The 16,007-nt window shown below is 41.7% G+C and overlaps 1 protein-coding gene across 5 annotated transcripts in view; it reads right to left on the minus strand.

Annotated features, from left to right (window-relative positions):
* Positions 1-361: 361 nt before the first annotated feature.
* P4HA2 (prolyl 4-hydroxylase subunit alpha 2) overlaps positions 362-16,007 on the minus strand; it is a 54,778-nt gene continuing 39,132 nt past the window's right edge. For 4 of the 5 annotated variants that reach the window (XM_084636769.1, XM_084636770.1, XM_084636771.1 and 1 more), the window contains 7 exons: positions 14,924-14,994; positions 11,189-11,288; positions 9,558-9,611; positions 7,264-7,329; positions 3,217-3,285; positions 2,232-2,328; positions 362-834 (listed from right to left, as the gene is read on the minus strand). In XM_084636769.1, the coding sequence (XP_084492895.1) occupies positions 764-834; positions 2,232-2,328; positions 3,217-3,285; positions 7,264-7,329; positions 9,558-9,611; positions 11,189-11,288; positions 14,924-14,994 (528 nt within the window). In that variant the 3' untranslated portion in view covers positions 362-763. Of the gene's footprint in view, positions 835-2,231; positions 2,329-3,216; positions 3,286-7,263; positions 7,330-7,398; positions 7,459-9,557; positions 9,612-11,188; positions 11,289-14,923; positions 14,995-16,007 lie in introns of all 5 variants that reach the window. The other variant, XM_084636773.1, reaches the window with a different exon arrangement.

Genomic DNA, 16,007 nt, shown 5'->3' on the forward strand with positions numbered 1-16,007 from the left:
GCTCAGGCCCAAACCTGGAGGTTCTTATTCAAGCAACGCATCCACTGAAGTCAATTCAGACAAAGGAAAAACCCAGGCCAAGTTACAACATTGTAAGCATGTTGTAAGATTTCAATACAGCTACACCAATTTACACGCTCAGTCTTGCAAGGTACTGAGCAACCTGAGCTCACTCTGGTTTCCCTAGGAGGTGTGGGTGCCCAGCACCTTGTGTGATCGAGCTCCGAAGTGCTAGTCCAAAACATTTCTAAACATAAACATTTCTAAATGAAGCAAATGGCCCAGACCCATAGATAAGCTGGGACACAGCATTAGACACAAGCTCACAGCAGAGGACAACTTTTTTTTTTTTTGAAACAGCATTTATTTTTTAAAACTTGCAATCCACAGAAATACAATAAATTTAACACGTACACAAAACTTTGGCTCAATGAAGTATTTAATACCTAAAACATCTGAGGAATGAAAGGCACAAGACCAGGCGCTCAAATGCACTGAATTGCCAAAAGTGCTGTTTGCACTGCTATAACAGAAGAGACAATTGGGAGGGTGTGGTAAGAAGGTGAAACTGGGGGAGGAGTGGGGAAAATAATAGTTACCGAGTACTGCCAAGTCATTGCAGCCTTTTGCTTCTTTCACTTATAGAGGTTACATTCTTTTTAAAAAGTGCCAGAGCTCTTTCATAATAGAAGATGGATCATTTCTTAGAAATGAACTGAAAAAGAAAGGGACAAAAAAGGAAGAGCTAGCAGCAGGCTGGATTTCAGTCGACCTCTGTTGACCCACAAGGTCTTAAGAACTCATTCCCTCTTTCGTGGAACCATTTGTTTGAAACTGTGGAACAAAGAGATAAATTAGTTAGAACTGTACATGGAGCCTGTATGTAACCTTCAAAGTTTGGTTTCTACGGATGAAATTTTGTCTGGATTAATAAAATGAGGTGGTTGAACTGGATGGTTGTGTTCCTCCTTCTCCCGCACAAGAGCTAAAGAGACTCAAGGGAGGAGGTGCAAGGTACCTTTCCAATTCCCCAATTCTGGGGCCAGTCTTAACTTACAGCTATGGTGGCAACATTCCCCTTTGCATTATTCTGCCAATTTGGGATCAGCCCACAGTGCGGGCTGCTCTGATAATTCTCCCTCTGCAATGCCCTTTATGCTGGAGTGGGAGAATGGGTGGTGTAGACCTCTGTGTATTCCCATAAATATCCTCAGCTAATCAATCCACCTTCTATATTCCAGCACAAAGCAGCTGGACAGAGGATTGAGGATGTGGGCTTTTGTTCACAGTCTGGAAGTGAACATCTGAGGCCCAAAGGTAGAATTCACTTTCCATTGGCCTGACGTCAAAATCGATTTACTTCCAGAACATGTTGTAAAACTGTCTATTTTGAATAGGTAATGATGGAAAAGATATTCCAGTGCAAGGTTAGAATTACCTGGGAGAGACACACATACACATGCCAACTGCTTTACTTAGGTTGATTTGAAAGTAACCAATTCCTAAGTACGTTGCAGAAAAAGCTCTTCTCTTTGTGTTCCATTTGATCTTCTCTGGTGCTCTGGAAGTGTCAGTGCAGTAGAAATTGTTCAGATACTATTTAGTCAAAACTACATTGTCACTTTCCAGGTCACCAGTTCAGCTAACGAGTCCACCTTCTATATTCCAGGCAGAGTATGTCACCTGGGGATATGACCACAAAGGGACCTCTGTAAGTACTTAGGTCCTATCCTGCAAACACTTATACATGTGTTTAACTTTGAAGCATGTAAGTAGTCACACCGACCTCAGTGGGACTACTTGCACATTTAAAGTTAAGTCCATCTATATGTTTTCGTAGGATCACGTCTTGAACCCCAATCATCCTTGATTTTCACGGCATCTGGATCTAGAGATCTACAATATGGAAACAGCAGCCTTATAAGTGTTCTCAACATGAAAAAAAATGATGTTCACAACATTGACCAGAGAATGCAATAACTGGGTGTCATGTGTGATTTTTATTTGACACAACACTGGTGGAGTGATGTGTATTTATGACTCAAAATGGCAAAAGTTAAAATGGCAATGCCACAATTACAGAATCCTTTTCGAAGAGAGTTCAAATATTATCTTTTCACTGAAAGGGGAATTATTAGACAGCTTCTTTTTGCGAATACAGACTAACACGGCTGTTACTCTGAAACCTTGCAATTTTTGTTACTAAAGGCAAGTAGAGGACAATGACTTACCCCATTTGCAGCCTACTAATACTGGGCAAGCTGCATGCCTTGTTCGATAATCACCCTCGCCACTTCTGAAAAGATTGTACCAAAACACTGCTGTCCCCTGAAAACGAAAGCCTGGATTAAACAAAGTTCAACACAACTATTCAGAATGAGTGTGTGAGAGAGAAAGTAAAAACACCAAGTATCTGGCTCTCAGTAACGTCAAGCTTATGGCTCACTGCTGACAGTATATCAAAATTAAATAATTGAAGCTCCAATTAGTAATTTATCTCACCTTTCTCTTTGCTCTTCTGAGCTTCACACCTGTTAAATAAAGAGCCACTCATTCCATCCCTGCCATAGTGCACTCTGGGTTTATGGGACTGTCTAGATCTTTCTTTAAATTGATCCGAGTTTTCCCTGTTTCATTCCTATGTCAGGATGTGAGGAGCTATAACTCTGCATAAGAAAGCCACAGCTGCTGTGCTAACTTGCTTGGGCAGCCAAGTCTTAGCTCAAACTCATGCATATAAATTGGTTGGGACTCTTTATAAGTCAGAAGGAACTAGGGACAGGGACAAGGGAGCCCTGAAAGGAGAAAAGCTAGGTACTGCCATGCTAAAGGGGAAGCTCAAGATGAGGTTGCTTTTTGTTCCTATTTAAGATAACAAAGGAAAACCCTAAGTAACGGGCAGATGATGTGTTTAATATCTAGTATGGGTGTACTGTGTCTGGAGCAGGGGGTAATGTTACCTCCATGCAACTCCTTTCCTGTTAAAAGCTGCCCTTTGTAGAAATTGTTCAGATTGCCGTTCTACAGCCACCCAGAATCGGGTATCATTGCTTTCTATAATGGCAATATATAGGCCCATAATCTAGGGCAGCTCTAAGTAAGTCACTGCTACCACTCGTACCATGTAAGTGTATGAAAGCAACAACGTTTTCACAAACTTTACTGTGCATGTGGGGAAAGAGGAGAGGGACTGTATACAAATAAAGGAGCTGTTACCTTTTGGGGCCAAATTGCAGCCCCAAAGTCTGGGAAAACTGTAGCACCTCCAGCTTCTACATCACTCATCTGGGAAAATAAGTTAACAAAGTCACCATAACACAAACATTTTATGATGCAATGTCAGAGCATGCAAATCACAACCACTGAACCATTATAAAAGTGCCCAAAGCACCAGTGGAAACACAAAGTTATAACTCTCATACTGTATAAACAGACAATTAATTACATGGAGGATGCTGAATTTGAAATGTGAACAGAACACACAAGACTTGTATATAACTATCAGGGTCCAGACACCCCAAAGGGAGAAGAGGGAGTCTGAACCACAAAGAATAAGCAGTGGTTGTATACAATGTTGTGTATAAAAATATGCCAATTAAGGTTTTTATGAAAGCTTATAATGTTCTGAACTTGATGGTCATTATGAGATATGTATACAGACTCTGGTTTTGAATCTATGTATTCACGTATGTGGAATATGCTCCTGACTATGGATATGATTTTGTCACAGTAAAATTAAGCAAAATTCACAGAACAGTCTTGGTAGAAAGGACAAAGTCAGGGTATGGTCACAGCAGAGCTGAAGCCAAAGTCCGGGGCTGACAGCCTGAACCCCACCATCCGGGGCTGAAGCAGAAGCCAAAAAAGTCATAGAGATCTCTTAAAGTCATGGAATTCATTACCTCATCGTATCCTTGCTCATGATTGGTACTACAATTTCATGTACACCTCCCAAGCTAGTTGTTTACACAGAACTAACTTCAAGGACCCATCCATTGTCCAGCCAGGCAAAGATAAGAGTGGACCATTTGAGTTAATGGGAAAACACTGAAACAACTTGAAACTGACAAGAAAACCCCAGTCTCGCCAAACTGAAAAAGGAGGTTTCAGAGTAACAGCTGTGTTAGTCTGAATTCGCAAAAAGAAAAGGAGTACTTGTGGCACCTTAGAGACCAACCAATTTATCTGAGCATAAGCTTTCGTGAGCTACAGCTCACTTCATCGGATGCATACTGTGGAAAATACAGAAGATGTTTGTTTTTATACACACAAATCATGAAAAAATGGGTGTTTGTCACTACAAAAGGTTTTCTCTCCCCCCACCCCACTCTCCTGCTGGTAATAGCTTATGTAAAGTGATCACTCTCCTTACAATGAAAAAGGAGGAAATTTCCTTCACCATAAATGAACACAGTCTGGGGACAGACCTACACATAAAACACTACAGCTTGAGCCACTGTAGCATTTTAATGAAGATACTCTATGTTGATGGGAGAGAGCTCTCCTGTTGGCGTAGTTAATCCACCTTCCCGAGAAGCGGTAGCTATGTCGGTGGGAGAGGTTCTCCAACATGGTGTCATCTACATGGGGGTTACGTTGATATAACTATGCTGCTCAGGCATGTGGATTTTTCACATCCCTGAGCAATGCAGTTCTACTGGTAAAGGTCTGTAGTGTAGACCAGACCTGAGAGAAAGACCCTTACCCCCGCAAACCCTGTTAAAAGGAAAAGGGTTTGAAGTGAAAGGATCCGGAACTGAGGGACAGTCTTGAAGACATGAGGCTGTCTGTGAACACTGGATTCCCCCCTTGGGGCTAGGGGGCATGCTGGGAAAGGCAAAAGGCAGTTGTATTAGAAAAGGGATTTTTATCTGATGTGTAAATGTAGAGACCTGAGGCTGGGTCTTTATGTTTATTTTCTGTGTAACTTGTATGTGTTTGTCTTCCTTACTATGTCATCTTTGAATCTGTGGTTTTTCTATTAAATAAACCTTTTATTTTTACCCCCAAACAGGTTGTGCAAACTGTGTGGAGTGTGTCCCCCAAAGTTAGCTGGTAACAGGGGAGCAGGTTTCACTCCTTTAGGGGTGACGAACCACAGGGGAAGAGTCTTAGTGTCTGGTAGCTAAGAACTTGGAGTAGATGGATGTGGGGACTCAGAACGGGAAGGGCTGCTCAGAATAAGTAGCCTGGTGGGCTTGTAGGCTTGCTATTGGTGTCAGGGCTTTGAGCCACAGCAGCAAGGTACCCAAAGTTATAAGGCAGGAAGTGAGAGAACCCCTTACTGGTCTGGGTGATCCTCAGAACATCTAAGCTTGGTCCATCCTTTAGGGTTCTTAAAGAAGCCAAAGATTTTTGTTCACTTCACATGTATATGTTATATAGCGAGATAAGGTGGGTGAGGTAGTATCTTTTATTGGACCAACTGCTGTTGATGAGAGAGACAAGTTTTCGAGCCACACAGAGCTCTTCTTCAGGTCTCGGAAAGGTACTCCCAGCGTCGCAGTTAAACCCAAGGTGGAACAGATAGTTTAGCATATGTAGTTAGCACATATTCTATGGAACTATTCAAGGTGGAGTGGCCTGTTAACACCTCTGCAATCATAGGACAAAAAGAGGGTGTTAGTGCATTTCAGATTGATGTAATAAGCCATAAACTCAGTGTCTCTGTTCAGTCCATCTGTTCAGGCTCATCTTTTGAAAGTGTTGTGCAGGTTTTCTTTGCGGATGAAGACTGATGGGTCAGAAATGTCTCTATGTATTTCCACTGATTTCAATAGCCTTTAGATCAGGCCCTAGGTGAAGAGGTATAAAACTGGGTTTGATTCTGCTCTCTTTGAAGTCAACAGCCCAACCACTATTGCCACCAATGAGAGCAGGATTGGATCTTGTGTTTTGTAAATATTACCGTCCTAATTGTCATCACACTTTCTCATTTTGATTTGTTTTTCTGCTTAAAGAGTAACATTATTATTACTTTTGTGTCCCAGTTTGGTACCTACAATAAAAGGGCACAAGATGCCATTGGCATTAGGGGCCCAATTCCCTCTCTCCCCAATCTAGAAAGCATAGTGCATGCAGCTTTGCAAATTAAAAACCTACATTTTAGCAACAAAACAATCTTTTATAATAGGCACCTTGGACATGCTGACATGCTGTACATGTCATATAATAAGGGACATTTGCTGTTGTACATGTACCACTGACAATGTATGTAATTTTTATTTGTTTTAATCTCAGTCAAAGTTAGTCAGAAAATGTGAAAAGCCCAATATGAGCTGTGGCCACTGAAATTTCATCCTAACTAACAGACCCATTTGGGACCACTGTTTCGGACAACTGTTTCATTGTTTCAGTCAAGTTGTTTCTGGTTGTTTTTACAAGCTACACTTGACATTTGAAATATCAGCTCATTCAAAACATTTTGCAAACAGGGTGACACCTACCCTGTATCACCCACAAACTATACTATATAACAGGCCTGAAGACCCAAACTATTGAGATAATAAATAGAGGTTATCTGATAACTGTAGTATGTCATTGTCAGAATAAAACAGCCATGAAAGCATACCCAGGGCCATATACAGCTTGGAATCTGCTTGCAGAACTCCCATTAATTTCAGTGGGGATGATGCATGGTAATCTAGTGTATATGGCCATTAGGTTCCATGCTGGAAATGCACCACACTGACATTACTTTATTTTCAGTACTTGCATTTGTAGCAGAGTTTCTTAACTGAAGTAGCATTTCGTTAGTCATGTCTCCGTTTGCAAAGGTAATAACTACACTACTGTATATTAGCTTTGAGCGCAGAGTTACAAAGGGGAAACTGCCAGAAGATCCACAACATCAAGTGCTATCAGACACTGGTGAAAAAGATGGAAGTCCCCTTGACAAACAACTGATGGCCAGGATGCTGAGTGAAAGGTTATGTTTGAAGTCACTCAGCCCCTTTCGAAGTTTCACTTTGAAACTTCTGAGTCAAATTCTCCTCTCACACCCGTGCAAATCCAGTGAAGCCAATGGATTTGTTCCAGTGTAAACAAGAGCAACATTTAGTCTCTATTCAAATTATGTTTTCCACATTCGGGGTAAGAGATACTGAACTGTGATAGCAGCAGATGGTGTGAGAACAAGGAAATCCCCACTTTCAGATGCTATAGCTTTTTAGTTAGCCCGTATTACAGCTTGTACGACTGGTTATTTCTAAATGTGATGCTACGGAAAGCATCACTCGACACGTACAGGATTATCATACTTACATAGTTTAAAAAAGTGGCCACACGATTTCCAGTCCCTAAACGCTTGAAAGCATCAGGTTCATCTTTCTATAAAATTAAATGAGAATCAACTGCAAACTTCAAGAGCACAAACAACAAGGACACAGGGGTACTTACATAGTTAAGAAATGTTGCTAGCCTATTTCCTTCCGTTTTGAGTGTGCTGTCAAAGGGTCGCTGTAATAGATAACAACTTTAACCCAGGTTCCAAACAGGCTCACACTAATGTTACATGCGTGTAGCTCTCTGCAAAAACAATTCCAGTAGTTTGGCACAAAATGTGGACACTTTATATGGAGTCACATATAAAGGCATTACATCTTGTAGCCAAACTAGGTTTGCAAATGCATGCAATGTGCACACTGGATAAGTATACACAGAATTGAATCAACGCGGTTCTTCAGCAATCAGAAGCGTCTGAATGGAAATTTTAGGGCACAGAGCACAAACATTCTGCAAATAAATATTATAACCTTTGTGACATTTTCATTGTGGATGGCAGCTGTATTGGGATTACTGGACTTGATCCAAAGCCCACTGAGGTCAATGGAAAGATTCCCATTCACTTGGTGGGCTTTGGATCAGACCCCTGGTTCTCCTAAATGTCTGATGCAGCTGCAACAGTGCAGGTCTAACCAATTGTTCCCACATATAATATACTCTGCTCTGGGAAAAGGAGCAGAGTATTTTTAGCTAACTGTGACAGGTTGTAATAGCAGTAATGACACCAGCCAGACACTTCCAATTGTCTGGGATTAATGAATGGAACAAGAATCCCAATTTATCATTAATCCCCAGAAAATGCTTTGAAGCCTCATTCGTTATTGTTTAGGAGTGGCATCAATCAATCACCTTCAAACAATACAAGTGACAATTTATTTCAATGTCTCAAGTGCCAAAAGCAGTAAGGAATTTCAGCCAGGAGATGTTAAAATGCATGGTTACGAAGGAACAAACAAGAAAGTCCCAAAGATTATACAGGGAATGGAGGAAATCAGGATTAAAAAAAAAAAAAACATTCAAAAATATAAACAATTTCAAATCAATTTTGGATGCAAGAATACACGTCTGTCCTGAAATGGGTTCACAAAAGGCACTGTGTATGTTTTAAATCACAATCAACTTGAAATCAAAAATTAATAAGAAAATGTTTAGAACTTGGACCTTGACAGGCTTGCAGCCTTTCTGCCAAATGCAGCCTGTGTGAAGATTTTGGAGTTTTGGTTCCTAAAAACAGGTCTGAAAGTTTTGAGTGATTGACAGTAGTGCTCAAAGTGGGATATACTTTTATATTAAAAAATAATTTTAAAAAAATCACTGTACAAAGTTCTGTGAGCAAACAAAGAACTGCAAACTCGTATGGAGATTGAAATATGGAAATCTGCAATGCACACAGAGTGGAGAGGACCAGTCCAAACCCATATTGAATCTAATTGTTGCCTTGCATTAACTTAGGGAGGAGCTGCACTTGGAATTTATCTGGTAATTGCTGCCAAAGTGCCTAATCCAAGAGTAAAGATTATGTTGGCCAATTTGACGGCTAATTTGCGTTCTTTATTAAGATTCTATCAACCTCCTTTAGTTCAAACGAGGATTTAAATGTATTTATTTGCATCAAGAGATTACACAGACTCCAAGTTAACAGGAAAGTGATGTTCAGTAAAGCTAGCAAGCCAAAACTTGTTTATGAGCAGTAAGTTTGATAATGAACATGAGCGGTCAGTGTTGAAGTTTTGTTTTAATGCTGACGAAGGCCTCAATCCTGTATTCAGAAACATGAATGTGGAACTATGTGCTCCTGAAATCAGTGGGACTCTGATGGGTGCAGGAGTCCATGCTAGTGGGTCCAAATGCAGAACCAGAATCTGAATTCGGATTTAACCATAACACACTAACAAAACATTGGTTTAAAACAAGCAGTTATAAATGGAATACATCAAAAAAAGACAGCAAACCATAGCTCCCCAGTAGGGTTGGCACGGACACTGACTGTGTTTAGGTGGCACTCGTGAACTACTACTGTCTTTTTCAGCCTGGTACTCAGAGACCCAATTCTGCAAGGTTCCAAGTACCTCCTGCAAGCTGTTAAATACCCAAGCGAACAGGAGCAGAGGTCACTAGTCACCTTGCAGGGTCAGGCCCTAGGTTAATAAATATTAAAATAATTTTTCATGAAAACAAACATCATATCATCTCTCAAAACGAACCTTATTTTAAAGTACTATTTGCATTTAGCATTAATGTGAGCATTAATGAGTTTGACACTGTGATCTTACCCTTGAGAAATCAAAATGTGGCTCATACTGTCCTCCCATTCCATAATTAGCAACCTAGGGTGTGGGGGAAACAAACACATTTAATTGCAAATTAGATAGTTGGGAAGACAAATATTTTCTTCTTGGAGGCAAAGACCCAAGCCATATCCACCCACGGAGAGGAAGTGGCTTTTGACAGGACTGCACTGCACTCTTATTTTGTCACGTTATGTTTAATCCACACTTTTTCTATCACAAAATGAACACGAGTACCTAAATAAATATAAAGGGGGAAAATGTTTTATTACTTTGAAGGGATGTCTAATTAATTGAATGTGGTCACTATAACAGTCTTCCCTTGCTGGATCAATTCAGAAACTATTTTAAAATATTAAGCAGAAACTTTTTTTTTTTAAATAAAGCTGGAAGTACTGGTCCTTTGGCAATGTTCTGGTCGAATGTTTGACTATTATAGCAAGAGGCAAACAAATGAAAGAAGAGAAACAATGATTTTTCACATGCTTGTCCACCACCTCTTTCCACTTCTATAAACACATATAATCCACTGGCCAGGGTGTATTATGTGCTCCTCTATGTGCCTGATCCACAGAGGCTGTGAGTCTGTTACAGCTCCAGCTAGAGAGCCTGGCTTTAGTGTGTGCATTACACATGCATGGCCAGTTTCATACACGCAGATGGAGGAGGACAGGGAGGGTCAAAGGTGGATTTAAACTACCTTTCGCCTCCTCGGCTGTTTCCTGGTATGATTTAGTGCAGCCTCAGGGTCGTTCTATACTCTACTCAGCAGCCACAGCCACTAAGCGACTATCTGGCACCTGACAATAGCCAGAGAGGAGCAGGGCTCCAGCCATACTCTGACACTCCTCCAAAACTGCAGTCTACAAGGGGGATGTAGAGATGTTCTGGCAGCTCTGTGCCACTTATGGAACCCCTTACTGCAGGGCTATTCCCTAGGAACAAGATGCAGACAATTCACATTCCCTTTGTATCATCAGAATAGCACAAAAGGGCTGGAGCAGGGCTGTGAACTGGGCTCACGGTCTCCAAATCCTTCTCTAGGGGATCCTAAAGGCAACAGCAATAAGGATGTTATTTTCCTTCCAACCAGGAATCTTCATTTAAAGACTTTTTATTTTTGCCAAATCTTGGATCCCTGCCCAAAGCCCGTAAGCACAGAGAACATTTTAAATAGACCTGCGTGGCTGCCAAACTAAGAGAAAGAATCCTCCTCTCGGGGGTGGGGCTGCTGCACCTCCCTCTAAATGGCAGGACTGGCTAGTGGATTGCCAATGCTGCAGCTTCTCTGGCTCCACGTCTTATTCCTTGGCTGCCCTCTATCCTTCCACGTTGGCTAACCACAGGGAGAGCAAACTGACCCATTGCACAGCTCTGTAGCAGGAAGTGGAGTGCCTATGACACTCTTCATGGGGTCCCTGTCCACCCACACCATGGGAATGTGACAGTTCTGCATCGCTTAGGCCTTCTGAGACCTGTTGAGCGAGATGTTTGGGAAAATATCCCCTTCCTATACCCACTTCCACGTCAGGCCCAATCCTGACCCTCCTGACAGGCGTGGAAGCTGCTTACAAAGCATCGCGGTGTTAACCCAGGTAAGAAATATCAGAACCAACCTGCAATAGTTCAGCTGTTTTTACTGTTAATCCCGTGATATGCTGCATTCGGTGATTCACTCTGGCAACAACAGGATCATCGTGTTCCTCCAACCATGAACTGGGCGTGGAGGCGAGGGGAAAAGAGAAAGAAGAAGAAGAAAAAAAAAAAGATGAGAAATCCAATGTTCGACTCAGAACAGCCCTACTTCATTATCTTACCTCACCCAGCTTGTCTCTCTAATATCCTGGGACCAACCCGTCTCCCACTACACTGCATACGCCTTCACTCTGCCAGACACAGCTTTACCACATGACTCTATACCAGAACTTTTGGTGGTTTCTGCAAGGTTTTGCCACCTGCGAAGTACTTCAAATTTAGTTTCAGTCACAGACAGCAGACGCAGGTGTGAAAGGCTTTGGTTTTTGTTTTTGCACAGATATAGTACAACTTTTACCAATAAAAACTGCAAAAAGTGGGTGTTCTCTCTCTAACCTAGAAGGTGAAAGTAGAGGAAAGAGCTTCCAGGCCTAGCAAAGGGCCATCAACATTCTTATCCACACACAAGCCAAACCTTTCCCCTTTTCTCTGAGTTTAGTTCCCCACCTTGAGACATTTTGGGCTTCATTGTCTGAGGTTCTGGCCACTTGCTGATACTATTTATTTGTTGAAAAGTGTGATAAAACATATATGCAAAAAACCAATCAAAGGCAATAACCTTTGAAAAGCTGGAGCCACCCCAGCTTATGTGGCTTAGCAAATCAGCGGCAAAGGTGCTCCCTTACATAAAATCTTGATAGACGAAAAAGCTGAGCAATTTGCAGGTTTTCAAGGTCTATAGTGATTTCAAAGATTCTGACAGGTGTTTCTCGTGCATCCAGAACCACCGTGGCAGTTACGGAGTTAGCTGTACCGATTGTTGGGCTACAGCTCTTGTGCTCATCTAAAAAAAAAACCCCCACAAACTAGGAAGAATGCAGCTTTGCAGGCTTGTGATGCTGAAGAAGTTGGTTTGTTTTGAAAAATGTTACTCTCGCATACACTGGCAAAGAGGACTGAAGAGACTGCAACCGCGGGGTACAGACAGTAAAGACAAGCACATGGTTTTTTTGGGCCAGTGCAACCCATCAACATCAGCTGAAGCTGTATTGACCTGGCTGCTGCGCAAACCTTTGTTGCGTTAAGCACAGAAACATGTCTGCTGTTCCTGAAATGTGCAGTTATTCTGCCAACCGCTAGATAATAGGAACCCAATATACCCACTAGTTTAAAAAAAAAAAATTGTGCCTTCTGTTAAAACCTGTCCTGCAACCACAGATTGCCCTGTCCATCAGACATCCCTGCCCAAGATAACACAAGATGTAGACATCACTGTGATTCCCTCCTCCCCTTACCAAATCACTACATTCTGTTTTTAGCACATGGCTCAGTTTGTGATCTCGGCCTTTAAGCAAAACTTCCAGAGAACATTTCCACCTTGAGATTTAGCATTGGAAATCTAGGTGCATGTTTCTGGTAGTCTAGGTGCAAAATCTGATTGATTTTTGGATTACAAAAAAGACTTCCCCCTCAGAAGTTGCTGTGTTGCAGTATGTTGGATACTCTCTATAGAGGTCTGATTTTCCTGAATGAGAAAAATGAAAACACAGCCAGCAAAGGAGGTGGAAAACATCATGCAGGGAAGTAGGGTAGAGGTAATAGTCAAAAGACTAGGAGGTTGAAAATGTGCATGACACAGTTGAAACATAGCACAACCACCTTTAAGCCTGAGGAAACCCACAGTCCTGGCTCTCCCGATACTGGGGGAAGGCAAGGGGAAATAACAAACGTCCTTTTCCTTGAGACGATGAACTTAACATATGAACTGATGCAATAGAGAGAAGCAACTGGGCTCCCTGAACCTGACATAAAGCCCACTGAAGTCCAAAGAAATCTTGCCTTGAAATGCTGGAAGGTTTTCCTGCCCTTCCTCATCACGTTTACAATTTATTGGCTTACTCTGGCAGCAACCCGCGTAGCACACATCTAGAAACTGAGTAAATGCTCTGCAGGAACTTGACGAGGGAGGGGCAGGAGATAAAACTGATTAACCTTAAAAAGGAAATATAATATGCTTCCCTTTAGAAACAGATGGCAGAGGATTACAGCCCTGAACCTGGAAAAGGTATTAAGGCCAGGTTGACACTACACACTTACTTCAGTATGACTACATTGCTCGGGGGTGTGAAAAATCCACATCCCTGAGCGATGTAGCTATCCAAACCGTAAGCCCCTGTGTAGGCAGTGCTATGTCGGTGGGAGAGCTTCTCCTGTCAACAAGGCTACCGCCTCTCACAGGGGTGGAGTTATTAAGCTCTCCCGTTGGCTTAGATCGTCTTCACCAGAAGTACTCCAGCTGCACAGCTGTGCTGATGCAAGTTTGTAGTGTAGACCCTCAAACTTGGTGCAGTAGAGTGAAGGCAATGGAGGGATTTAAAAGGGGTGTTGACGTGGTTACATTGTATAGTTTCTAAACCTCTCTATTCACCATTAGAAGTTTTTCTAAAAAGATATGCTCTAGATCAGGGGTTCTCAAACTTCACTGCACCACGACCCCCTTCTGACAACAAAAATTACGACATGACCCCAGAAAGGGGGACGGAAGCCTGAGCCCGCCCAAACCTTGGTGCCCTAGGTATGGTGGGGCAAAGCCAAAACCCCACTGCCCTGGGCGGCGGGGGATTGGTGGGCGGCGTTAAAGCCCAAGCACTTTAGCCCCAGGCCGGGGACCTATAACTTGAGCCCTGACACCCAGGGTTGAAGTCCCTGGGCTTTGGCTTCGGCCCTGGGCGGTGGAGCTCAGGCTTCAGCTTCGGTCCTGAGCCCCAGCAAGTCTAAGCCAGCCCTGGTGACCACATTAAAATGGGGTCGCGACCCACAGTTTGAGAACCACTGCTCTAGTTCAACTACAGGTATTGGACTTAAAGCAGTAATTAATTCAGGGAAGTTCTATAACCTGGCTTATGCAAAAGATCAAACCAGATTATCACAATGGTCCCTTTTGACCTTTAAAATATATTAATCTATGAAGGTTTAACTTCTCTAGAAACATAACTTTTATAACAATTTTCAACATCAGCAGGGTTTTTGTGAGACTTTATGTGCAAAGTATTATAATACTGCTCGATATTCCAAACTGTATATTTTGAGTTTTGTTTGAAAACCATTTGGTACAGGTCGTCTTGTTGCCAGAAGGAAAGGGACAAAAATATTTGTGTTTTTAGATCAGTAAAGCTGGATAGATGCTCCACAAAAAAACCCCTGCATAATAAATTTCTATTCTATTATTCTAAATTGTACATTAACATAAGGATTCATAAATCCTTAAATCCAGAATTAAAGTATCTTTATAGTTAATATCAGTGTTACTGCTATTTAAAGTAATAGAGGCTATTGTCTATGAGTCTCGTAAAGCATCTAAGGCACCAGAATTTGCACACATTCAACCTCCAGAATACAAAAATAAAAAGCATTAATTAAAGGCCATAAAACTCATTGTCTAATCTTAGATGTAGTATAAAACACAGTATATGCAATTAAAGCGATCTAATCAGATAGATAGCATTCTTCATTCTACACTGTCAATGAAAGCAGGCAGACAAGGGAAGAATGTTAAGAAGAGCATATGGACTAGTGACAGCTACACCACTGCATTCAGGTTGAGTGGAGCTTGAAGACAAAACAGTAGGATGCAAGTTCTTTCACAGTCATCTTACCTTTTTGACACCCTGTAGTTGGCCACTGTTAGGACACCTGTTTTGGGGTCACGTACCGTGGCTCGTGCCAACTGTGTCAAAAGAAATGCCAAGGACAAAATTAACAAAGAATAAACAGTTTAAAAAAAATCTGTTTCAAAATTCTACCAATTGCCTATTTCCCTCCCCAATTGTCAGACTCCAAATTCCTGGGTTAGATATATTTCTGGGTGAAATTCTTAGCTTCAATCTGGACCTTATTCTGATTTCACACAAGAACAGTCTATGATGCAACGTGGATGAGCTATAGCGGTCATCCTCCTGATTAGAATCTGGCTAAGGGGGCTGCATAAACCATGGTATCCATTAAAGCTATAATTTGACGTTGCTTGACTAATAGGTTTGGAAAGTACTTTTGTCTGAAGTATGGCTTGGGTCGATATCAGCAAGAAGGAACAACAGAAAATTAATGACCCATGAAGTTTGTGTCCTTACTGACAGAGAAGAAAGAAAGTTAACTCTTGGATATTCTCTGGATTCAGCCAGATTATTTCAAAGGTGGGCTGGGGTAGATCATAAGAATTGCATTGTCGGAGAAAAACACAGTTCTCACTCTTCAGGTTGGGTGCAGCAAGTCAGATACACTTTATTATCTCAAGCAATTGCACAGAGGGAGACTGTGCACTAGGACACAGGGTTTCCCCCACCTAGGCAGGTCTCTCTAAAGATAAACAATTAAAGCAAGCATTTATACCTTTATTATGGACAATAATGAGCAACAGCTGCATATTGTTTATACACATTCCTTCACGATATCTTATTTTTCTCACCAATTTCTCTTATAGTCTACATTCTATTCTTATTTAATACAAGGTCACAACAGCCTCTCTCTCTGTTCTTTTCCCACTCGGTTCGAACAATCCCCGCTTCTACAAATCTCACGCTACTAAAGCTAGAGTTAGCTCGACTCCAGCTCATTTAGAGGCCTGTGCCCAAATTCCCTTTATCTACTTCCACAGCATTCGGTGTTCACAAGGAGTGGGTGAGAAAAACAAGGACTTTGTTATGAAATAGGTTAGGCAACTGAGGAATTCACAGGATCCAG

This window comes from Lepidochelys olivacea (assembly GCF_965140295.1).
Source record: "Lepidochelys olivacea isolate rLepOli2 genome assembly, chromosome: 8".
In the NCBI taxonomy this organism is placed as follows: domain Eukaryota; kingdom Metazoa; phylum Chordata; order Testudines; family Cheloniidae; genus Lepidochelys; species Lepidochelys olivacea.